General features: G+C 35.4%; 1 protein-coding gene across 22 annotated transcripts in view; it reads left to right on the top strand.

Annotated features, from left to right (window-relative positions):
• Positions 1–26,089, top strand: part of CADPS2 (calcium dependent secretion activator 2) — a 294,051-nt gene that overhangs the window by 228,674 nt on the left and 39,288 nt on the right. For 10 of the 22 annotated variants that reach the window (XM_048300689.1, XM_048300693.1, XM_048300691.1 and 7 more), the window contains 7 exons: positions 4,032–4,135; positions 5,700–5,708; positions 7,703–7,859; positions 15,042–15,183; positions 15,313–15,432; positions 23,026–23,181; positions 25,331–25,478. In XM_048300689.1, coding sequence (XP_048156646.1) covers positions 4,032–4,135; positions 5,700–5,708; positions 7,703–7,859; positions 15,042–15,183; positions 15,313–15,432; positions 23,026–23,181; positions 25,331–25,478 — 836 coding nt within the window. The remainder of the gene's footprint in view (positions 1–4,031; positions 4,136–5,699; positions 5,709–7,702; positions 7,860–15,041; positions 15,184–15,312; positions 15,433–23,025; positions 23,182–25,330; positions 25,479–26,089) is intronic. The other 12 variants (XM_048300699.1, XM_048300702.1, XM_048300705.1 and 9 more) reach the window with 3 other exon arrangements.

The following is a 26,089-nucleotide window of genomic DNA, read 5'->3' as shown; positions in this document are numbered from 1 at the left end:
TGATTGTCTCGAGAAAGGAGGACTGGGGAGAAGTTCCCTGACCTGTGTGACGCAGGAGGTGAGACTGGATGATCTGACAGTCCCTTGTGGCCCGAGGCTCCATTGGTTCATGAAGCAGTCACTTTTTCATTTCAGTAGCAGTTCACTCAGTTAACTTAGCTCATTTAACAATATTTTCTCGGCACCTATGTGACTCACTGGTAATGCATACTTGAGAAAACATCCATTATTTGCAAAGCCTGGCTTGCTTTTTCATTTTGGCAGAACATGAAGCTGAAAACAGATGATTGATGGCTTTTTCTGTTTATTTTCTAAAAGATGTCAAGCAGCATATTTACTGACTCAACTCCTGCTGCAACTTGTAAGTTTGAGCAGTGTAAACACATCTTAAGAACCTTTAGCAATTGTGGGAAGAAAGACATCATGAATATAATGAAAACTGACAGTACTGATTTCCATTCCTGTAATTCTTTTATGCTTACAAAGACAAGCACAGTATTTTGCTCAGGTGTTTTGAAGGTTCTAAAATTTCCAAATAGGAATTTATTGCTACTCATATTTCATATACACTACTTGCTTGGTAAAAAAAAAAAAGTTAATATTTCATTCTTTATTTCTCAAATTACTTCATAGCCCCTTGTGTATATACACATGTAAATGGTGGATATCCATAAGACATATTCCCTAGAATGTGAAAGGCCCTTAGTTACAGAGAAAAATGGCTAGCTGATGTGGTAACTTACAGATGGGAAAGAGAGCTTTAGATGAAGCTTAAGTGAAATGTAGTGAAGTCTATATCATGGAAAAGAAATTGCATGTACTGATTTATTCTGTGAATAAGTAAAAAAAATTAGAGAGATTTATCCGAGGATGCAGACTGAGTGCAATTCTCTGCCACCTTTTCTTCTGAACAAGTCTTCTACAAAAATAATGATTTTTAAAATATTGCGAAAAGGTAGAAACATTAAGAGTAATTTGCATGTTTTTAGCTAGTAATAAATAGCTTCAGTGTAAACTAGTCAATAACATGGTGAGTTTCATGGAAATCTGAAATTGGAATTCATTCAGACTAATATGTCCCACATTTTTACTCATTCCTGCCATGAAACATCAATTGGAGACCTGCCATACTCAATTTAAAGCTGTATTTATAGTTTTCCTACTACTTTTCCTCCTAAACATGATAATCCTATTGAAAAAAAAATGTTCCTGAACACTAGTCCCAAAATGACTGAAAACTTTAAAATGTCTAGTTTAAATAATTTATCTTGACTGATTTATTCATCTGCCGGCATCATCCCTGGTCATAGGTAGGTCTTCTTCTTCCCAAGTGGTTCCACTTTGGGAACACTGTATTCCCACATTGCCTGTGAACATTTCTGATCCTCTCTTTCATCCGTCATTTTATTAGGCTTATGATGCCTTTGAGACACACACAACAAAAAAAAACTCCTTTCCTTTCCATTCCTGATCAAAATCCATCACTTCAGCGTAGATGACCAGAACTGCATTTCCTTAATGCCTTGTTCTTGGCAATTGGTACTTGCCTGAGACCATATTTCTCTTCATGGTGATCTTATCACAGTGGTGGAGCAGGATAATCTCACAGGTGGTAAATCTTTTTTCTCCTGCTCTCCCTAGTGATAATGATACGTGTTCAATAGCCATTTTTAGACCATCTTGAGCTAATTGCAGGTGTGGAATAAGTGAATTTACTCCAGTGCAAAAATGCAACATGAAATTCAATATAATTATTAGAATTACTTTCTTAATAATTTAGAGGAGCCCTTCTAGGATATAATTTTTGAATATTTTACAGCTTATTTCATTTCATTAGGAATATATGCAATTATGAATGCAATTATTTTGTTTGCTTGGTTAGTGGTGAGGTAATGAATATCAGACCGAGTTTGTAATAAAATGAGTTGTTTATGCTGAAGTCAGATGTTCCAGTCATGCTCTGTATTAATATCACTGGTTTATTCCTAAGACTCATTAACATCAGTGACACTGTTAGTGATATATATTACCTATATGAATTGTACTTGCTGTGTGTTCAGGGAGGAGAGTATGCTGACTGCTAGAAGAAAGTGTGATTTCAGTCCAGGATAAGTGTAGAAACCACTGGTTTAGTCTGAATCCAATAGCAGTCTTTATAATATAACCTAAATAATAGGCACTTGGCCAATCCTTTCTAATCTCACTTGATTCAATATGGTTGTTGTTGTATTCATATAATCATTGTACAGTATAAAAATTGTAAATGCAATACAGTACAGCATTGGTAACAGTGATCTTGGCATTATGAATGTAGTTTTGTGTCTGGTGTGTGCTTTGTGCTTGAACCGTGTTCCTACACTAACTCTTTCTTGAGTTAAATCCTGATTTTGGAAAAAAAAACTATTCCAACAAATTTGGTTATGTGGTCTCTTTTAATAAGATTTGAAAAAATTCTTTGTAGCTGCTTCAGTAACTAATTTGCCTGCTTGGTTTTTGCATGAAAACAATGTGGGGTTTTAGTCACTTGGAAGTGAAGAAGAAGATGTTTTCTGGAGATTCTAATCTAGTGTTTCTTCAAAAATTGCATCAAAGCTATGTATTTCATCACTGTAATATGCATTAGTGTGCTAGTGCTGGAGAACTGGACAAGTTCTGGAACGTTGCTTTGACTTGCTAGAAATGTTAAGTGTTAAAAATATTTGTTGCATGCGGATTGACATTCTTACTAACACCAAGGAGATTATTGTTTAATTAATCTGATAATGTTCTTTGTCATGATGAATGCAACGTGGGAAAGAAATGTCAGCAGAATTTTCTGCATATGAAGATGTGTATTCACATGATTTGCTATCCACTTGATCCATAAAAATGCACAAAAAATGAGAAATAGAATTCCTGAAACCCTCACTGACCTTGTTATCAGCTTTATAAGTCCTCTGCAAACCTGGTTAATGTGATACTTTGTGTCTGATTATATTGTACATCATTTTCACGATCTCATGATTTATGCTTAGCAACAAGAGCTTTTTTAGGTAAACAAGCTAATGCTGAAGTTATCCCTAACGATTCAAATTTATTCAATATGTAGTTAGACAAATTACTTTTACTGATTAAAATATGTTTGTAAAAAAATTCTGTTGGACTCTTCCCTTATCTCCTGTGATTCTTTGTGAAATCTACTGCTATGATTTTTTTTTTTTAATTTCAAACTAATGGTTGTTTAATTTCCCTGTAAGTATTTTAGTTACATTTGGTTTACCTTTGTTGTTTCCTTTCTTTTTGAAGTCTACTGGGTAAAATGAGTGAGCCTCATGTCATTTGTAACTTTTGCATTTGTGCTTCTTTTAGATGGAATTTTTAGTAGGCTTGTGTTAATTCTGTTATAAGATCCTTATTTCATAATGCTACTTTTCACTATGGTACTGAAAAGAATGCAGATTCACTGTTACTGATGAACAACAGAGAGAAAATTAGTTATTTGAATAATTAGTTATTAGAAATTAGTTGTATGAATTATTGTGGTTTTCACTTTTCTTATTTTTAAATATGTCTAAAATTGAATGTCTTCTTTTGATGAAACATTTGGAATTTTTGACTGCTGCAAAAGGTATGAATATTGCCGATGACAGTAATGAGTCATCTGGTGAGAATGACATTGTACTGACAGTAACAAAAAACATCCCCACTATCTGCTGTCTTTGTATATATGGCCTTGGAGAGAAAAAGAACTTCCTTATTGCAAAAGTTGAGCATCTAATACACTGATGCACCTGTTATTTCTCTCATACTAAATCAGGTAATGTTTACAATGATCAGTGATGCTTTTGTGAATTATTTCCTCTTTTTAGTGGTCCGGACATTCAGCACTGTTTATGTGTATAAAATTATTATCCTTAACACTTGAAATTTCTTATACTTTAGAAACTTGTCAGTTTGCACCATTCCCATTAGTTTCTGACATCATTTTCTCTTACTGTAAAAATCATATTTGTAACTAAAGCAATTTTGGTTTATATTTTATATTCATACAGAGACCATGAATCAAGCAACACCTGCTAGAAAACTGGAAGAGGTTCTTCACCTTGCAGAACTCTGTATCGAAGTATTGCAGCAAAATGAAGAGCATCATTCAGAGGTGAGGCTGTAATTGCATTTGCTGTAGAGAATGGTTTGTTCCTAGATTTTCTCTCCCCTGATGCGAAGCTAGTCTGTCAAGAAACATTTTAGTTTTATTATCTGACATATGTTTAAGGCAGTTCACATTTACAGAGGAATAAGAAACTTGAAGCTTATGAAAAGTGAAGTGAAATAAAACTCTACTTGAATTCGCTTGAATGAACTGTAGGTTTAGAAATGAAAATTAAAGAGCATAAAAAAGAGAAAGCATCTTTGTGCTGGAGGTGGTGAAATGGTATGGAAAACATTCATAGCCTTATACAGCCGTTCCTTCCAACTTTTCACCTCTTGTTCAAAATAGAAAGAAAATATGACTGAATGTTGTTTTTCATCATGCTGTATAAATCTAGGTTATAGGTATAGAAATAATTATAGTTATCATAATCTCATGCCCATTGCTCTTCTGCTGACTGGAAAAGTACGCTTGTAAACTTGTGCTTCTAAAAATGTCATTGTAAGGTAGAAGAAATGAAATAGAACAGTTTTATGTTTCTTACTTTCACATCTTTTGCTTCATGATACAGAAACTGTAATAGCTAGAATTCTGGCACCTCTTATATCAAGAAATTACAACATTTAACTTGCCCGGATACACTTGTATATATTATTGAAATTTAATTAATAAATACAGTTTTCTAAGGTTCAGGAAATTGTTTTTAAAATGTTCTCAAAAAACTCAGTAAATATTTTTTTGGAAAATATGCCAAGGGATAAACGTTATTTAGTATATACAGTTATAAAATATGATCATTCAAAACATCTGGTTTTATATCACACTATGGAATCTGATTTTTAGCTTACATCTGTCATGTGTGAACTTGTTATAGTTGTTTTATCTTATACTGAAGAAACAGCTGTTTTGATGATTTGAAATTAATTCCCTGGAGGTCCTGTTCTACACTACTGTTGCCACTGTGTTACAGGGTAATGATTACTTAATAAAATGTATATATTGTGGTCTTTGTCTTTTGAGGACCTGCATGAATGTAAGAATATTGGACTTCTGTGGAAAAGAACACAGAAACAAAACCCAGATCAAGTCATACACATATGATAAATATCTCTGTTCAAAGATTGCTTTCTGTACTACTTATTTGCAGTCAGAGATGTGCTATTTTTCAGAAGGTAAATAGATTGCGTGTGCCTTCAGAAAAATTTATTCAGCAAAAGTTTGCAATCTTATCTAAGGTACCTTGAAAAGAATAAAGATAATGCTAAGACTATTTTCCCCTTCCTTTGTTCGTGTAATAAGTGTTCAATTTCACTGAAATTTATAGAGCATACAGAATTTCTGTATTAAAATATGAGAAAAAGATTGCTGAATTATACATTCCCTACTCAAAAGTGAATATTAAGTATGGTGACTTCACATCATAATGTTATGGAAATGCTCAGTGTTTGATGCTACAGCTGACGAAAAGGATCAGTAATCTGTAAAATAATATATCACACTTTTTAATACTAGATTTTTTTTTTCTTTTTTAAAAATTCATAACATTTACAAATTTCGGGGATTCCCAAAGGGAAGAGAGGTATGTGATTCCTGATGAGCTAAGCATTGTTTTTCTCTGCTTATAGCATGGAACTGTGCACTGAACATGTAGCATAAAATGTTGTGATGTTTTCTGGTGTTGCATAGTCACATTTGTGTGTCTTTCTAGAATCTAAGACCTCCATTCTTCCTTTAATCCAGTCAATGTTTTTGTTCTAGAATGTTTGTCACCAATTGCTAATTGCTTTTAGCCTGTTATTGTCCCTAACAACTGTGCTGTTACATTTATCTGTAACTTTTTCTATTCTTCTTTCTTTCTGCCTGAGTAATGATGCATAGCTCTTGAGAGAGTCAGAAGAATTTCTGTCTGGGTTCAAAGTGTTGTTTACAAAGAGGAAAGAAATGGAGAGAAAATGTGCTCATTTTCTAGTTTTGGTTTTGCTTTGTTTTGAAATTTTGGCAATATTTGCTTGCTTAGAAGGGTCACCTGCCAGCACCTATATACATTTTCTATTTTCATATAGTTATTTTCTAGAATAAGGATTCTGTTCCTTTAATGAACTCCTATTTAAACAGGGTTTATTAATAAGAAATTTCTATCAGTTTGATGAAAAAGACTCCATTTCAAACTCTTGCCAAAGTTTTTGAAGCCTCATCTGTCCTCCTTACTATGGTGCCAGTTGTCATCCTTCAGTCCTGTCACTGCAACACACTAAGTACCTTTTAGTAATAGCAGAGGATACTCAGCATTTCTTTAAAACCCTTTGTCAATTCATCATTTCTCCTTTTGCCCTATGTCAAAAAGAACTACAGGCAGTCATCAGAAAGTCCACAATGCAAGAACACATTTGTGGACCACTTTAGAGAAGTTGTCTTTTATTTGGTGCCTTTCAAACCTGAGTACATAATTCTGCACTACCCAGGGCCTACATTTCATAAATGCAAGTGAAGATTTCTGTGAATTTTTTTGAAGTTATAGGGACTCAGCTCTTGTGTAGATCAAGCTACATATGTTCCATGCTGGCAGCTCAAAAATATTCAAAATTATATATTCAAAATGAGTAAAATAAGTTTGAAAGCAATTACATCTTCCTGTGTTGCATGTGTGGGTATTTTTCACTGTCGGACTTTTTTATAAACTCTGAGCAAAACTCTCTTAGCAGGATTTGATATTCATCCTATTTCATAAACTCCCTTCATCTTCATCTTTAACTCCAGGATCACAGAGCTCCCCTTGATCCAATGCTCAGCTCCAATACTGACCTTTAAAAGCCTAGATTTATGTGATGGTAAAAAGGTGCAATTGTTATATGTCTTTAATGCAGAGCTGGCTTTACTTGCTGACAATATTTTTCACAGATTATTTATCTTCTTTAAGGCTAGGATTACCTAAGAATATAAATTTTTGCCAGAGAAAACATGTTAAATTACTGAAAATGAGTACAGACATTAGTGAACTTCTAAAGATTTATAACATTTGCAGAAGGAAAACTGGATGTCTTCCTCAGAACAAGCCAATGTCTTTAAGGCAAAAATAGGAATTAACATCAAGCTCTAGCTGTTAAAAAACCCCCTTAGACTTCAAGTAATAAAATTTCACACTAAAACCATCCTTTCTGATTACCAAATGAATGCAAAATGTATTCATAAATATTTATTTTAAAAATAAATCCATCTGCTTTAGAATTTAATGAAATCAAAAGAAACATATACAGTCATTTTTTCAAGGATGAGGCCTTCTTGCTTTTCTTTGCTCTCTCACAAAAAGTTGCAGGTATTTATACTCCCTTTTTTGATTTTTTTGGCGTTATATGTTTATTCTTCTCATATCACCTTTCCCAGAAAAATCTGCTTGATTTCTTAAATTTTTCGATGCAAATTTTTATAAAATATTTTCTTATTTTTCACTTGGCCCATTCTTCCACCCCAAATGCGACAGGACATGATGTGACACACCCAGATGTATTCTGCCATAGATAGAACACATCTCTTTGCTTTGACTCGTTCAGTAATTCTATTTTGTCATGTTTTCAGGCATTTGCTTGGTGGCCAGAATTGTTGGCTGAGCATGCAGAGAAGTTTTTGTCTCTGTATTCTGTTGATATGGATTCAGCACTTCAGGCACAGCCACAGGACTCCTGGGACAGCTTCCCACTTTTCCAGCTGCTGAATAATGCCCTCAGAAATGACAGTAAGATCTTAATTTTTTTTTTACATACGGCTTGCATAAGATTGTTCAATGCACCCACACCTTAGAAATGTGTTTCTAAATAATATAATGCTCAAAATAAAAGTGACAATGCCTGTTTTTATGATGCATATCCTGGTGCTCCATTTCCTGCAAGCTGAGCAGTTTCTCTCTATCCTTGCACCATTTCAGCCCTTATTCTGGCAATGCATTAACCATTTGGTATTCACAAATTACTCAGTTTTGAATCAATAATGTACAAGTAGTGTAAGAGGTATTGATACTCTGCATTTATTCTATACTGCTTAAATAAAGTTGTAGTTTATATTTCCTTCTAAGCCTTCTAAACTGCTTTCAGACTAGTTATGTCTATTAAAGGTATAGTAGTCTTAGCATGAATGGAACAGAATACACAGAACGAATGTTCTGTTTGGATCCTTTCTTGGGCCAACTGCAACTTCAGAAACTTATTAAAATTGCCATGATGACAATTCAGAAGGTTGCCCAAAAGGGTGCAGGAATTTTTCAATCTTAATGCAGATCTCAGAAGAGCTAGACTCCTGAAAGGTAGACTGTGCACTACTTCAAGTGGTGCCTGATCATCTAAAATCCAGATTAACAGTGTGAAGCCTATATTCAGATGTGATATTCAGCCTATTTCCCTACTATCATACATTTTCAGTTTAGGAAGCACGTCTCTAGTTGTGATGTTACATGCACTTAAGACAATTCTTTGATTTCTGCAAGCTGTGTAGGTATTTTACAGTAGTCTTACAAGAAGGATTTGTGACATCAGTTTTAACTGTATTTTTGTGTCATTTGTGTTCCTTTGAGCTTTGGTTCAAACCTGAGAGAAGTGTTAGAAACAAAAAAGGGCTGTCCTCACATGCAAGAGATTGCTGATAGGCTACTGATTTTTCTTTCCTTAAAAGATTAAGTGGATAGTAATGCTAAATTATTAGAATAGGCTTACGAAAGACATTTTATGAAAACTTTCATGTTAAAGCAATTATTACAAATATTGTAAAACTTTAACTGAAGGATATGAAACAACTGTTGTATGAAATACACACCTGTATACCAATTTCAGTAATTCCCTAATGGTAATAGATACATTAAATGACAGTTTCTGGCAAGTGAAAGCCATCTGGAAAATTACACACTTTTTTTTTTTCCCCAGAACTACTGGAAAGCCACCATGGAAATTAGTCACCTATTAATCAGGGGACATGCTAGCAAGTGGCAAGTGACCGTTCTACCAAGAACTGATTCCCAGGTGGAACATACCTCAGTGCTTATTCTTTAATTAACAGCCTTTTCACCTTGTAACTGCATTAAAAGCATTAGCAAGAGCTTCCCATGCTTATATAATTAATTTTACAGTCTTCCAAGGTAAAATCAATAATTCTGACTTCACCCTAAGTGAAAATCTTTTCCTGAAAACTATCACCTTCATAAAGATATATTTAGAAAAAAAAATCTAAAAAGGGAAAAACTGGAATGTGGTCTCATGAGGATAAAAAGGCTAGTGTTAATAATTAACAAGGAGAGTGAAGTGGAGTAAATTAGCCATAATAGAGCCCACAGTGACTGGCAAAGTCACCTCTCATTATCAAAAAACTCATTAGGAAATGAAGAGGTGGAAATCCCACTGGGTTATTCTCACTCTCTGGCTATATCAGAGATTACTTTTCAGACTTCTTTCAAATGAAGAACTGTTAGGTCACCATGTTGCATATTAGGTTAATCTTCACTGAAATTTGGAGGACTGACACTTGCATGTTATTCTATATCAAGAGCATTAAATGAGCTCTAAATCTTTGGTGCATGAATCAGTTTTCACATAAACCTGATATGAGAGAACTCCTAACAATAAAGAAACAATCTTACACTTACAGCATTAAAGAAAACTTAAATGTAAAACTATTTTTATAACTATGTCGCTAAAGTATAATATTAGAAAAACTCTGAGATAATGAAAATTGATATTCATGGCTATTCAAAAAATAGTGAATGTGCTATTTTACACAGTGTAAAAAACACTGTGCAAGATTCCAGGTGAATACTTCAAAGTCAATATTCAATTAACAATGAGAAAAAAATGCATTTTCCAGTATTGTGTATGATTTTTCATGAAGAGAGGGGAGGATGGGGAAGTCCTAAATGAAGTGTCTCATTTCTTTCATGAAGGACTCCATTTTGTGTCACCCAAAGAGTCTCCATTTTTTTTCTGACCTTATTCCACAAGGAAGAGTACTTCAGTGATTGCATTCCCATTTAGTCTAACTGAAGAACTTTAAGAAATAGAGGGAGGGAGGAGGATGATCTTCCCATCTTGTAAAATATTTCTGCTTTTCTCATGAGACCTAACTACAAAAAGTGACTTAAAAAATTACGTTCACTGTGGAGATGAATAATAGATTGAAGATAAATTTGTTGTGATTTTTCAAATTGTAAATATTTGAAAAAAATATTGTAGCTGCTTTTATAATATACATTTTAATGCTGTCCAGAGTTGCTATTGTTCATACTCAATTATCCCTGATTCTGTAAAGCTTTGCAGATTGTACAGTGATAGCATGTATATATATATGTCTATATAGAGACTTATATGTATTATAGATACACATATACATATAATATATATATATTTTATATATCTCTCTCTCTATGATAGCCTTTTTTTTTTTCCAGAATTAGCTATTCATAGAGGGAAGAAGAACATAGTTGACCCAGGATTGTGTCTCATTTTCTGTAGTGACCATGTTAATTTTTGTCCACAGAGCTTATAAATTGTGTCATTAAGGGGCCTGCTTTAGAGGGCAGTTTACTTTCTGTAGTTGTTTAATTATCCAGATTAATCTGGTTTTTAGTGCCAAAAGACAGACACATTCCTCTTCATTTAACATGGTGTGAGAGATATCTTTTAATGGCATATGCCTGGTTAGATGAAGTGTCTCTATATTTTGCTTATATTAGAGGTTTTCCAACTCTACATTCAGTATTCTGATGCTTTCCTTGCCAAGTTTTCTCTCCAAGTGTCACTTACTGACACTATGTGCTGTGCTATTTCTCAGCACTATTGCATTGCTACTTTGGCACGAACCAGTCAAAACTAGGAGTATTATAAAGTTAACTCGTAATCTTCATTCTCCATCAAGTGTTACTCAGTGGAATGTGCACCTGCTCTAACTCTGCCACAGTCTGCTCTAATGGGCACATAGTCTGATGAAGCTGATTTAGGAAAAACAGCATGTTGAGTGTTAGCCTTTTGAAAGCCATTGCCATAATTATGGTTATTGACTTCAAACAGGAATTCTCTGATGAGTTTTTTCCACTATTGCTGTTGGTAGTAGCAGAGTGGCAAACACGACCAAAGACAGAATCATCATCTTCCTGCTTTGTTACAGACTGTGTACCACTTTTGTACTAGAATTTATGGATAACATTGTACCCTATCCTAAACTAAAGGGTAGAGTTAGAAAACAACTTGGATTTAAGGTAATCAGAGCAAAATTTATACCCACACCAATATCTCACCTCAAGTCTTACACTTCTCATTCGTTGGAGTGGGATTCTTTTCGTAGATCAGGGACTCAGTCCTATTAGGAGCTGCTTTGAAATCATAATCTGCGTTCAGATAAGAGCTACATGTCTCAGTTACTGATACTGAGAGTTAAGTCAAGCTGCATTATTCCTTACCAGAATATCCAATAATCTTTTTTTCCTAATGGGACTTCTACACAAGGGTAAACTGTGCAATAACCTGTTTATGTCACTCTATCTTTTAAAGATTAAATAAATTTTAACCTTGCTGTCACAAAGTAAACCTCTAAAATTCACTTTTAAAATGTGTCTTATGTGTAAAAAGTACAAGATAATTTCTATATAAATTGGGACACTTGCAATTTTCACTGCAATTTAACCAGCTGATTAAGAAATTCTCTGTGGAGGCAGAATGTAATATAAACAGCAAATGAATGGGAATATAAACTTTCTTTTCACGTGTCATTGGTTAAGTTTTAATTGCTACAAATATAATCTGGACCCTCAAGGATATTTCCTTCTTGAAATTCACTCTTTCTTATTTTGGATTTAAAATATGCCAGAAAATTCAAGTGATGTTTTCCAGAGAATCCTATGAAAAGCAGGATAATTATAGACAGTCTGACAGAGTGCTAATTTTGTCAGGGAAAAAGACACTCATGTTAATCTGTATCATTCCTCCTTGCCTTTGATTCTGCAGATCTTGAGCACAGCCTAACATGCTCACTCCAGGATAACTCCTAAGATGTGCCTGTTTAAGTAAAAGGAATAGAAGCCTCACAGCTTCTGTTATACACAGGCACAGTAGATTTGTTTCCTACTGTTAGACATGAAACCTCATTCCAATACTGGATAACTAGACTTTAGTTTTCATCTCTAATATGTTCTTGTCATATTTTAATATCTTTCAGCTAATTTATTTCCTAATATGGAAAAAAAATAATAGTTTTCTTCTTCAACTTCAATATTTCAAGAATATCTGCTTTGGGGTTCTGTTTCTGTTCCTGTAATGTGTTTTCCTTTAACGTTCCCTGTGCATTACCTTGCTCTGGCATAGGCTTTCATTTTATTGTTGCTTATGTGAATATGAGATGGCTCATATGAAGAGGATGTGGGGTGTCTATATTGAAAAGACAATGGAGAATTAAGCTACAAGTCTTTGAAGACAAGTGGTAGTTGAGGGATTTGAAGTACGGCATTTTCCTGAAGGATCTCTTGTTTCCCATCTGCTTTGATGCACAGGTGGTACCTTTTGGCAAGATCAATTTTAATCAGAGGGTAGAGTACCATGAGTCTGATGATGATACTCAGCTATATCACTTATCCCCATGCTCTGAGTTCTTTCTCTGCCCTGAATTAATCCTTGATGGAGATCTCCAGATGGGTAAATCAGAGCTGCCATGTCCTGAACCCTGGGAAAACAGAATGCTCACAGAGTTGTTGATCCAAGACAGTTCTCTTGTGAGTGTACCCACATACACAGAGGGATTTCTGTGGAGGTGAAATAACAATAAGTCTTGGCATAATTTTAGAAAATTTCACTTCCCTGTAAAGACTGGTGTCATGATGTTAGGAAAATGATTCAGCTTTTTAAGTTGAACACCTTTTTGCCTGTAACTTCTTAAAATTTCATGCTGACTTCGAAATAACAAGAGTCAGCCTCCTGCCCATGAGGCTTCATTACTGTAATTGCCAGAGCAGGGCTTATAGCAGAGCATTTCTGTGGTGTGCTCAGAAAATACTAAACTACAAGCTTATCCCTTCAAGTAACTGTGATTGCCTGATTAGTTACAGTCCTTCATTGGTTCACTATAAAGCAGCAAGATTGATTTAATTGGCACAGTTGTATTCTTGTTGTTATTTTTCGGCTCAAAGTTGCCTTGAAAACTCAGTCTAATATGCAAATGGATGCCAGCAACCTTTTGTTTCTCAGAGGCAATGCTCATCAGCTGTTTACTGTGCAACTTTTGTACTAATATCCAAATCCTCCTCAGTCCTTTGTTGCTGGTAAAAGGTGCTGTAGTTTTCAGATGTAGAAGATAATAATAAATAGAGAAAAATGGCACTGTTTTGAATTCCTGATATATAAATAATAAGCCAGAACTAACTAGTTAACTGTTATTTTGAGGAGCAGTGTAAATAATGGATCATGTTTGTAACGGACTCACAGGTGCTCTCAAGGGTGGATTCTCAAGTGTTTAATAAAGAGATGATCCTACACCTCTGCCTTTTTCTCAGTGGAAACCCTAATAATCTCTGCCTGCTACCTAGCTGCCTGTTTTTATAAAACTTCATATATCTGATATCTGATATCTCTACCCCTGTCTCTAAAGTGGTTGAAATTAGCTGAAAGTTTCAAAATTCTTAGCAAGAAAGGCAGTTACACAAAGCAGAGAGAGTTGATCACATAATATTGTTTCCTTAGCTAAAGGTGATTGATACAAAATTTGCTATTACTCTACAAGGGTGTTTTCAAGAAAATAATTTTTGCTTCCAGATCATCGTATTCAAGAAAAAGAAGTAACATAGTGTCCAGACATTCAGCAACAAGGGCACTTCTTGCAATACAAGTAGAAATAGGGCACTGAAGCTTGATGGCACGTTTTCCCCATAGTCGTCCTCTCTCCTAGGTTCAGTTTGGGCTGAACATCATTCAGGAATGGAAGGCAAAACAGTTTTTTGGAAGTTATAGAAACTATTTTGACATGTTAGACATGGAGTGGCATTGGTAGTAGAACAAAAGGGATTGTAATTTTAAAGGATGATGTCCAGAGTGAGCCCTGTGACCCAGGCTGTTCTTCTTAGAAAGAGGAGGAAACCTCCTCAAGATGTAATTTTGGTGCTCATCCAGTCATACAAGAAGCCTGTATGCCAGAATTGGTGGGAGGAGAAACCCACAAAAGAATTTAAAACAACAGAATACGGACGAGACAAAACAAGGGTTGCCAAGGTCATGAAAATTTCTCTCTGTGGCTGAGCTTCTATGATTTCCATACGCACATGGGAATATTCTTACAGGTCCTAGCAACAGTGCTAGATTAATGGGTGAACACAGACACATTGGAAACATGAAACATATATTCCCTTGGTGGGACCGGATATTAGTGTGCTAAGAGTTAGCATTTGCTGAGAGAAGACTTCAGGGAATACAGGGACAAGCAGTGGTGGTGGCAAACTAATTTTCATGTTTTGAGCATGTTCAGTTTGCATGTGTATACAGTTTTTCATGTAGTAAGTCCCATCTGTGAAGTAGGTAATACTCTACTGCTTATGAATGACATTCAAATAGGTTTGGGTTTTTTTGCTTTGGGTACTTTTTGTCCTGTCTTGGTGTATAAGTGATGAAAATAAATTGCTAATGCTTAGATTCAGCAAAGCTTATTGTTAATTTTAAGAAGATGCAAAAAGGTTCTGGTTCAGTAAAGAACTTCAGTAAGTACCTAGTTTTCATTACACTGACAGTTTGAAATGTACTGCACTGTCCTGATGGAACACTTCATGTATCTCTTCTGAACTGTATATCCTACACAAGCTGGATTTTTTTCTTATAATGCTTTTGTGTACTAAAACATTTTAAGATATACTTCTTCCTATAACAAAAGGTCTGACATTTTTATTTGTCTTTTTGTTTTTTTAAAGCACTTTTGTGCAATGGAAAGTTTCACAAGCACTTGCAAGAAATTTTTGTTCCCATGGTCGTCCGCTACATTGATCTCATGGAATCATCAATTGCTCAGTCCATTCACAGAGGTCTTGAGCAAGAGTCATGGCAACCTGTCAAGTAAGTCCTTTTTACAAAATCTGAACAAAGCACCTGCCTATAGCTTTCTGTCTAATAAGGGGTTCTCCCCTGTTGTCCTCTAAATATTCTATTTTTTATTGTATTCCTACATTGTTTATTTCTTCACAGGAGCATCACCAACAGTCTTCCTAATGTAGCTCTTCCAAAAGTTCCAAGTTTGCCTCTTAATCTTCCACAAATACCTAGCTTTACTACACCAACCTGGATGACTTCTTTGTATGACTCCACGTGTGTATTCTTCAATAACTTTCTGACTGTATGTCAGCTCTGCATGGCCTTGCTAGTGTTCTGTGCAGCTGTATTTGGATTGCATGGTGTTTATCATCTCTTAGTTGGAAACTGTTGTTTCTTGGGAGTGAGCCAAGCATGGACTGTTAGTGAGTTGCGCTTTCTAGTGCATTAAAATGTAGCAGTCTTAAACCTGATAATGTAGAAAATCAACTTGGCAAAGGTCTGTCATAGCAGGAATGATGTTTACTACTCTAAACAACCTAATGACTCTTCTGAATTAATAAGCAGTGGGGAACCTTTAGGATAATTGATTTTACATTGTGGTTTTGTAAAATAAGGCAGCCCATTATATTTTTGCATGGGTTTGATTAGCTCATTTTGTATTGGTTCTGAAAATCATTGATTGCAAATATTGTCATTAGATTAAGTATCCATGTTACAGGAAAATGGTAACATGTTAATAAGTACAAGAATAGAAGTACATCCGTTTCTTTGTCTGCTTGAGAAAAAAAAAATATTTCTTTCTGATTTTTGCCCAATATTTCAGTGCTCTTTTCTTAAAAAAAATATAGAGTATATGTACCCTGCTCTGTGGAAAGATTCCCATAGTTACAAGTCAGATTCCTGTGTGAGGACATATTAATATATGTTAGGGAAAGGCTCAAGAAGAACCTTATTTTAGCAAAAGTTATATTGGAAAGCATGAATGAGAAAGATTTCAAAAAACACACATTCAAAACACATAGGTTGATAATATTATTTCAAGACAAGTGTTGTCTTTTCAAGTTTTATGACAGACTCCTAAATAGCATTACATCTATTTCTGCAAGAGTTCATACAATTGTAGAATACCATGTTAAAGGGGACCTCAAGGATCATCTCATCCAACTCTTCCTGGCAAAAGCATGGTCTAGGATGGCCCAGCACCCTGTCCAGACAAATTTTTAAAATGTCCAATGTTGGGAATCCACCATTTCTTCTGGGGGAGATGATTCCAATGGCTGATTGTCCTCATTGTGAAAAATTTCCTATTCTTTCTAATCAGGAACTCCCCAGAAGTAACTCGAACCCATTATCGCTTGTCTTTTCCATGTGACTCCTTGTAAAAAGGGAGTACTATGATTGTTGTTCTGCTGTTAATTCCCCTAAAAAGTGACAGAATTCCTCTTAATCCTTGGCTTTGGTACCTTTTGTGTTTACTATGGTAATGCTAGGTTTCTTCTGATGTGCTTATGTAAGTCATTTCAGCTTTGAACACAAACTAATTGGCTTTCTGCAACTCAAATTCCTTTCTGTTATCCCCAGGTTTTCAAAGGTCACTTTTTTTTTAAAGAATAGCTTTCAGAGTTAAGATTTGCTAATCTTGGAAGTGCTCTTCTTGCAGTCTGATTTCTAGCAGCCTCATCCAGTAAAAATAACTTGTATAGAGGAAAATTCATGTATTTTGAATATTGAATTTATAATTAATACAGATTCTGGTTGGAGGATTATAGTAGTAGATCTTTCCAAAATGAAGGGTTTGGTGAAGCAATATATTCCTAGACTGTGTTGTCAAAACACATACAAGTATAGTGAAATTCAGCCATGGGCTCATCCCCCTTGCACACGTTCTTGTATTTAGTTTCATGGTATGTATGAGACAGTATGCATAAAATCCTAAACTAAGCAGGGAGGTTTTCCTAGAATTTGGTGAGCAGTGAGGTTGACATGCTGTAAACACTTGCCAGAAGTAGCTGTCATTCTGCTGCTTTTCAAGAGAAGTGGGGATGAGCAGTGTCTTCACTGCAGCTGTGACCTTTGTAAGGCCATCATGCCCTTTCAGCCACCCCTCACAGCATTCAAGAAGAGGTCTGCCATGGTGCTGGCTCTGGTGGAGGCACCTCTTCATGTTCTTTCCCCAAAACACAGAGCTTTGAGGTTATATTTTATAAAATGTGTATGAATTTACAGTCTCGATTGCAGGTAGCGTTAAGTTAGCTTTGTAACACTCTGGTATTCAGGCACTATTTTAAGAATCAGCCTATCTGCATTCTATGGAAGAGCCAAGTCAATTTTTAGAATAGTCATGTATTTGGGTAAAAAAAAAAAAGGCAAAGCCACTTCAAGCCACTTGTTCCTCCTCTCATGCTAAGGAATTTCCTTTTTCCTGCCGGTAACAGTGGCTCAGTTCCTGGCAGAGGAAGTGATTTACTTTCACTATTATGTGAAAGAAAGGAGGAGGATTTTATTTTCTCCCTCTTCTCCCATCCCATCTTTTTCAGGGAGAACACACTTACTAGTTAAGTTCTTCAACAGGGAGTAGCCCAATACCGGCTAAGCAAAACCTAGAGTTTCCTGACAGTTTTCCCTTTCAGTGTGATGCACACCCCAGCTTAGATGGACTGGAGGGGTACAGTGAGTTACACATATAGTCAGCAGAGGCATCTAAATTCAGGAGCCCAGGTAGACTCCTTCTTTTCACTGACTCCCCCAAGTCTTTCTTTCCCATTTCACTGTGCTCCCTCCTCCTGGCCACAAAACTGATGATTTGGCAAGAAGATGACAATGTCTGTCACAGAGTTCTGTGGGACTTTCCTCTTTCTCTTTAAAAGTGATGATTTTGGCCAATTAATCATTATCCATCTGAATTACACAATGAAGAATCTAGAGTCAAAAAGAATGAGAATGAGCAGTCTGTGAGCCAACTGCGTTAAAGGTTTGCTGAAGTCATGTGTCTCTTTGATCTGTAATACAAAGAGATTTAATATTCTCCAAACTTTACTAAGGTTTGTGTCCATGCTCTCAAGTTCATGTTTAAGAACCTTCATATTCAATAGAGGTGTTATGTGCCTACCTAAGAACTTTTGCTGAAGAGAAAGAAGTGAAAATATATTCACAGTTGGGCATCCCTTTCTGTGCTTTATTGATGAAAATAGATTTTTCCCATTTTCACTTTAAAGTTGCTACAATTCTCTTGAACATTACTAGCAACAATTGTTTATATTTTTTAATTAATTGTTTCTTTTTTCCTCCTTCATCATATGTGTTGAAGCAGTAAATATAAGGTACTTATAACAGCATTTAGAAAGATCATTGCCTTTTTTCCAGTTCTTTTTGGGCATTGGAAAGTGAGATATGAAAAGGGAAAATTGTTACGAGGAATAGTCTGTTTTTCTTGATTGGTCCCTGGAGAACACAACTCAGAGGACATATTGGCTAGACATGCAGAGCACTGTGAATTACTCTTCCATTTGGCTGAAGATAATCTTAACGAGCAAAAATGTTTGAATATTCTATAATAGCTTTCAATCAGCCACAACTAGCTTTTCCTTACTTATTCATTAATTCAAATATACTATCTTAAATTGCTCTTCGTATTTTAAATATCATTTTAAGTTAGATTTGTGGGTGATTTTAATTGTTTTTGGTTTAATTTATAGATTGTTCTTTTCAGTGCAGACATGACATAGTGTCACTGACCAGAGATATTGTAGATACAGACCTGAGGTTGTCTGTTGCTATCTGGTGCCAGTCTAAAACATCAGCTTCAGGAAAACTTGAGGCTGGGGAAACCTGGAATAAGATACATTCTTACAGCAGAATAGTCCTGTCTTGTCTTCCACCCAGAAGAGGCAACATCAAAGGAAATGTGTCATTTATGTTGTTCCTGCTATGGCTCAGCTACAATGAGTGATGAGAGAGACAAGGCTGGAGTAGTCACAGTGCTCCAATAGTGATATAAAGGGAGCTGGTGTGAATGTGTCTGAGCTCTCTGTGTGTTTGTGAGTGCTGAATGAGTCAGGAGGCCATGTTTCATCTCTGTTCTGAGGGGTTGTGTCTGCAGTGCCACATACATTCCTGTCATAGAGCTTACCTCCAGTAAAGTGGTTGGAGACCATGGCCTGCATTTTTAAGGATGGATATTTAAAAGTATAGCCATAAGACTGATGGCATAGTGAAATCTGACTGATATGCTTTCAATGGAATAAGGAGTTTTGAATATAGCTTGGTCCTGTTGAGCATTCTGGAAGACAAATGTGTATTGTGGGGCAAATTTCTTTCCTTCCAAACATTTCCAAATGTTTCTTTCCTTCTTACTATGCAGTAAGAACAAAGACTCAAGGAACTTGGTTTTTGTTGCTTGATCCTTAGGTTGCCTCACTCCTGAGCTAAGAGAAGTCATGGGGTAGCTCTTTTTCCAATATCTTTGAGGGAATTTACACTAACTGATACTTGAAAAAGTTCTGTTCCATCCTTCCCCCTCATCTGCTGGTGGAAAGTAGAGAGATGGGGCTGAGTGCAACTGATGCTGGAATTACTGAAAATCCTGTTCTGTTGAAGAAATTCTCAATTAACCTTCTGAGCCCTGAACATATATATCTTGAAGCAGCATAAAGAATGTAAAGCTGGAGTTCACAAGCTGGGGGCTCACAAGGGATGTAGAGCTTGTGCTGTGTTTTGTAAGTGGTCCTCACAAAACGCTAGTGGGTAGTATCTCAGTAGTAACTTTAAAAAAATAATAATTGCAGTAATTTGTAAAATGACCATCACTGCCCTTGGTAAATTATAGAAGAAATGAAGCCAGCTGCTTTTGAATCTTTTGGTTGATTGATAATATTCTTAGATATTTAATGTTTATATTTTCATATCCCAAGCCACCCTATGGAGTTTCATATGTAGGCAAGAAATTATTTATTCTGCATCTATTCAGGAGTGATGTGTGGGTATATCTTACAACCAGTGTACTTTATTAGTGGACTGTTTGACTAATTGCTACTTCTTAAGTGCCTGGCAAGCCCAGTGAGAAGCTGCCTCTTTCAGCTGTCAATGTATAAGAAGTGAATTAAGGCTGCATGCCTAGGAGGCTGCATGCAACTCCTAAATTTGATATGCTGCAGGTTCTTGGAGAAACATTGTCTTGGATCTTTTTTTGCTGTGTTCAGTATGATGCAAGGCATAAAGCCATAAAATAATTTAAAAGTGACCTCTGGAAATACCTGGTCCACTCTCCCAGTCAAAGTGTGACCAAATGCAAAGTTAAGTTCCCATTAGAAAAAATGGGAATTTAACAGGATGTGCATAATATTTGCCTCTTTTAATCACTGGTAACCTTCTCTTACTGCCATAACCCGATTAATAAGAATGGACAACTAGACAGCATCTGAAAGGTTAAATTTTGGCCAGCAAAGAAGTAGAGTTTGTGCTTAATTTTAAAACTGTGGAAACTATTAAATACAGTTTTTAAACAAAGAGTGTCACTTCAGTTTCCTGGTAGAGCAGTTTATTCCCTTCTTTAGACTGAAGTAGCTTTACCGTACACATGAAAATAAAAACTTTTCAATAGCCAAGAATGTGTCATGTCCCTTCACAAAACAAAAAATGGTTCTGAAGTTATGGATATAGATTCAGGCTTGATTTGAATGTAGGAATTACTCTTGTGCCAGGAGGAGTTAAAATCTGAGTTTAGCTCTTCTTTTGCAGCATTTAGCAAATAAATTAGACATTTGTGTTTGAATGTGTGAACCAGGAACAAACAATTTCTGTTGTAGCACTTTATTTTCTTTCCTTGTCTTATTAATATAATATGTTAATCAAATTCAAGTGTCATTGGACAATGCTGAATAAAAAATTTAAGAATGAAAGCTCAAAATTATATTAAAAGAGAACAAATTAATTAGTGTTTCTCACTGAATTAATTCTTCCATGAACCTGTGCCTGTTATTACATTTATTATAATTGCAAAACTTTATTTGGTAGTCTAATTAAACAAAATTAAGTGGCTACTACAATTTAGTAGTAAACAAAGTAGTAAATGTGTATGAGAATGCATTTATGTTATTATGAATACATTAGTCTTCCTGAATCCTAAAGAATTTCCTTTGGAATTCCATCAGATGAAAAAGAAACAACTATGGGAGAATAAAAAAAGGTTAAATTGTATAATCTGATAATGGAAATGGTTAGTTTTGTTTTTTGAGAAAGTTTGGTTTCTTTTCTAGAAAATATGTGTTTCTATCAACAGTTATATAAATACTGAGGTTGCCCCATTTCTGTCCCCATATGATTTGTCTCATTCTTTTACCCCAATCATCTCAAAAATCAATTTAGTCACTTTTGAATCAGATAAGGTCTATAACAAAGCATCTACAGCTTCACACACTGCCAGTGTACACAGCAGATGCAATGATATCTTCAATATTCGCTTGCCACATAACTTAAAAACCAGTCTAACAGGATTATAAATTTTCCAGAAGTTTTGGTTGTTTTTCTTTCTATTCCTTAATTAAAATTAGTGATGTATGAAAGTGGCTCTGGTGGCATTAAGGCAGTGGAGCAAGGGGCACGTGGGTGTGTCTGGAAGGTGGTGGGTGCAGGTGTGAGACTGAAGCAGTGCTCCTGCTGCATCCCTGCTGCCGCTTCAGAGCCCTGAACGTGAGCTGTGCTTTAATTCACCTCACTGCCCACTGCCTCAGCTAACCCGGTGTGAGCCAGTGGTGGTGCTGCTGTCTGAGGGGTGCATTAGCTGGTCAGATATTAGAGGTCCTTTCTGGTTGCTTCCTTTGGTTTTGAATCTGACCCTCCTCTGTCCTGAGCACATACAGTGCTCACTGATTCCTTCCATGAGAGCTGGGGGTCACGTAACACTTTGATAATTGTGTTCTTTTGTCATGAGGCAGAAGAAACAAAATGATAGTAGTGATGTATTTAAACTATTTGGATCTGAATTGGGACTGTCAGGCTGATTTTTGGTTGATTGTGTCACTCACATCCTGGAATTCAGTGTTGCGTAGTATGCATTGACCTTAAACAGTAATTCAGGCATTGAAGTACAACACGTTGTGTATGTAATTAATGTAATAAATAATAAATGTAATGAATCTGCATTTACAGTGGAAGTGTTAATGAACTTACTGCCAAGTTTAGCTTTAAGTTGTATTTTATCGCAAACAAATGTATTTAAATTTAGCAATCAATTGAAGAATCACTTTGAAACATTATGGATGATCTGAGATGGCACAGAGCCATATTAATCCCCTGGTTTTGTTTGTACACAAGTTTCTTTAAGGAGTTTCTCTTCTCCTTTTTTTTCCACCCAGATCTGATGCTATCCCCTCAGTTAGAATTCATGAGCATTTATCAAGGGACTATTTGTCTGGTTGTCTCTTTTACAGTATTACTACTAGCATCCTCATTTATTTGGTAGACTTATCTACCAGAGTTATGAAGGCAAGAAAATACATGCACAAAGTCTTCAGTATGTTGAAAAGATCCTTACTATTCCTGTACCCTGTATTTTTCCTATCTTGATCTGAAACTTGAGCTACTTCATTTTCCATGCTCCCTAACATCCCATCTACCTCTCTAGCCTGCCATATTTCTCAGTTAATAAACGAGAAATACTTTCCTTTTTTCACCCTAAGGGGAATTATTTTAAGTTTCCCACTACCATTTTCCATTTTTGAAATAAGAGCAACTGTGCTAAAAGAGACAGGGAGGTGAAGGATGTGTGATAAGGAAATCTTATTACCTTAATTATGTGGCAACTGGGTCAGACATCCATACATTTATCTTCTGTTTCTGGGGGGCTTTTTTTTTTGTTGTTTCTTATAGCAATGGATCAGCTACATCCGAAGATCTTTTCTGGAAACTGGATGCTCTGCAGATGTTTGTTTTTGATCTTCACTGGCCAGAACCAGAATTTGCCCACCATTTAGAGCAGAGACTTAAACTCATGGCCACTGACATGATAGAAGCCTGCGTTAAAAGGTATAGTGGAAATGACCACTTAAAAATTGGGAGAGATTTGAAAATTAACACAGGAGGGGTCATGCTGGCTTGCAAAGGTTTATCTATACCAGAGTCCTGTCACAGGAATCAGGGCAACTCTAAAAGAGATCATGACTTGTGTTTCTTTCCCAGCATCTGGCAATCAGCAATTTGGCAACATCTAGGAAATAGCAAGGAGAATTTCTGTATCTGTTGTGAATAGACCCTTGGAAGTGAATAAACCAAGTTGGGTTTTTTTTCTATTCCATATTTGTGGCAAATATTAACAAAACTCAGAATTCTGCTAGAAGAAAACTTTTTGCACATTTCCCTTCCCCCTTACTACATTATTCTTCATGTTCAGTTAATAATATTATTTTATTTGTCAATTTTAGAGCACTGTCCCTAAGAAATATATTACAAACTGTAAAGTGTACAGTATTTCGGCATTTATACAACAAACAGAAGGAGGCTGGCTGAAAATCATCCAACCGAAACTAAGTTTTATAGTGCTAAGCTTCTGGAAATTACAGAAAATATAGTGCTGTTTCTTCTTGAGCTGTATCTTAGCATTGTTGGTATATTCTTTTAAATTTAATACAGGTGATCTGAAAAGATCTCTGCTATAGCTTTCAGTAAATATCACTGAGTTTAGAAGAAGTATCTGTATGTCTAGAAAATTTACGGAGACCTACAATTAGGTGCTTCAGAAAGCTTAATCTGGATGCATAAAAACACAGATTTAAAAAAAAATAATAGAATAGGGGAAAATAAATTTTGTAATTTCATTGTGTTAATCATAAAATTTACAATACTGATAAGTAAGTCTAAAGAAACAGAGAACCTTTATAGATGGCACAGTGTTGCATTACTTTTTCTAAACACAGTAGGAAAAAGGACAGTCTCAGGCTTACAGTATGAGCCTGTTGCTAGAGCTGCAGAAATCATTATTAAAAAACCAGAAACATTTAAAAGAACATTTCTATTTGATTATGAAAGGGGAATGATACAGGGAATGGAATAAAAGTTAAAGTTCTAACAAAGAAAGATAGGAAACACTAACATTAAAGCAATCCATCTAAAGAATTTGGCGTAGAAGCTCAGTCAGTTATGGTTATCTAAGAAATCTTAGAAAAATGGTGAAATGTTAAAGGGCTGGAAGATTATTAGTATAATCTTAGTCTAAAAAAACCATAGACGGAGTAGCAAAGAGATTCAGTGTTAATAATACGTGGATTATATTGATTTTGAGCCTAAAAAAAATCTTTACAGTCTTATCAACAGGACTATAAAATATTTTAATATTTTAGACAATATATAACATACCAATTTTAATACACTAATGATGTTTTAGTGTGGTCAAAGATACTGTATGTCAGGTAATAAAGATTAGAGTAGCAACTCAGAAAAAAATGATGGAATTCTTCTATTACAGCTCCTCTTGTGATATTTATATGATCTTAAGAATTTTTAAAATGGAAAATAGGATTCTTCTGTTCCCATCTTCTAAAAATACTGTTGAATTTCTGGTACCCACATTTAAGAATAATGATGGAAATAAAATATTTTTATGGTTAGGTATGCTGAATTATAGTTTATTTCAGTGACATTGCTCGTTATTTACACTGATGTGAGAAGAAAATAGGGCGTTTATGTTATGTATCTCCTGATATGTCTTAATTTTCAATATACATATTAATATTTTCTTAATAGTAAACTCATTTTCTTTATTAAAATTCTATTTCCATTAAAGCCAGAAGATGACTTTTTCATTACATTTCTTAGAAGTAAGCATTTTATACAATAAACTGCATTTTAGCATAAAAAATCTGGAAAATGAGGGGTATTTTCATTGCTTTAAATTGTTCTCAGTCATCACACAAGGAAACATATTGTTATCTAGAAAGCAAGAAGATAATACTTTTATTGTTCAACTGAATTCACTGAAGAAGGACAGAACCTTGAAACCATCAATGCAATTGTTTATTGAAAGGTTGATCTTCTGGATTTACAGAATTTTAATTCTAAAATGTTCTCGTGCATAGGTACATTGTTAAGCCAACATGTTCAGTAAGATTCATACACGTTTACAGTGGTTGTTCAGAATTGTCAGAGATACTCATATTACAAATTGTGTCTTAATAAACAGAACAAGAATTGCATTTGAAGTGAAGCTGCAAAAGATAAACAAATCAACAGACTTGCGTATCCCTTCTTCTCTGTGTACAATGTTTAACGTCTTAGTTGACGCCAAAAAGCAGACAGCTAAACTCTGCATACTGGATGCGGGGCAAGAGGTAAGTGGAATTTAGTATGTTTAATTCCTGTGTTTGGTTGATCTGAAACATCTCACACTGCAGACTGTCCTTGGATTTATTTCAAACTAAACTGAGATGTGTCACACAGCTCTGTTTGGACAGAAGTGTGCATCAGTTCATCCCTAGAAGTGTCATGCAAGACACAACCCCTCATCTTCCACCAGAGAACACACAGAGTGCTTCTGTAATTTGTTTGCTTTGACCTGTGAGTCTGTTGAACATTCAGAGGATTTCTTGACTCACAACCCCTCCAGGAATTTCTCTCGGGTTGCAACAGGAAAAGAGCCCACTTCAGAACTCTTTTGTAATAGTAAAATACAGCCAAAATATTGTGCTTTGCAGACAGGTTTTAAATGAGTACGGTTTGGTTTTAAATGGGTTATAGACACAGCATTCATGCCTAGGAATATGCTGAAAATAGAGGAAAGAAAGAATCAGGTAATTTAATGGGGTTTTTTTATTTGGTCTCCAAGGACGGGGACCATTTTGGCAGTAGTCTGCTGCCAGATACTCCACAGTGGAGCACTGATGTGCTTTTGAAGGATATGTAAACTTCACTGACTTCTGTTGTCACTCTCAGAAGGAATAAT

Source organism: Corvus hawaiiensis, chromosome 4 (genome assembly GCF_020740725.1).
Source record: "Corvus hawaiiensis isolate bCorHaw1 chromosome 4, bCorHaw1.pri.cur, whole genome shotgun sequence".
Classification (NCBI taxonomy): domain Eukaryota; kingdom Metazoa; phylum Chordata; class Aves; order Passeriformes; family Corvidae; genus Corvus; species Corvus hawaiiensis.
The sequence above is the reverse complement of the archived record's forward strand: the minus strand, read 5'-3'. Positions and strand labels throughout refer to the sequence as shown.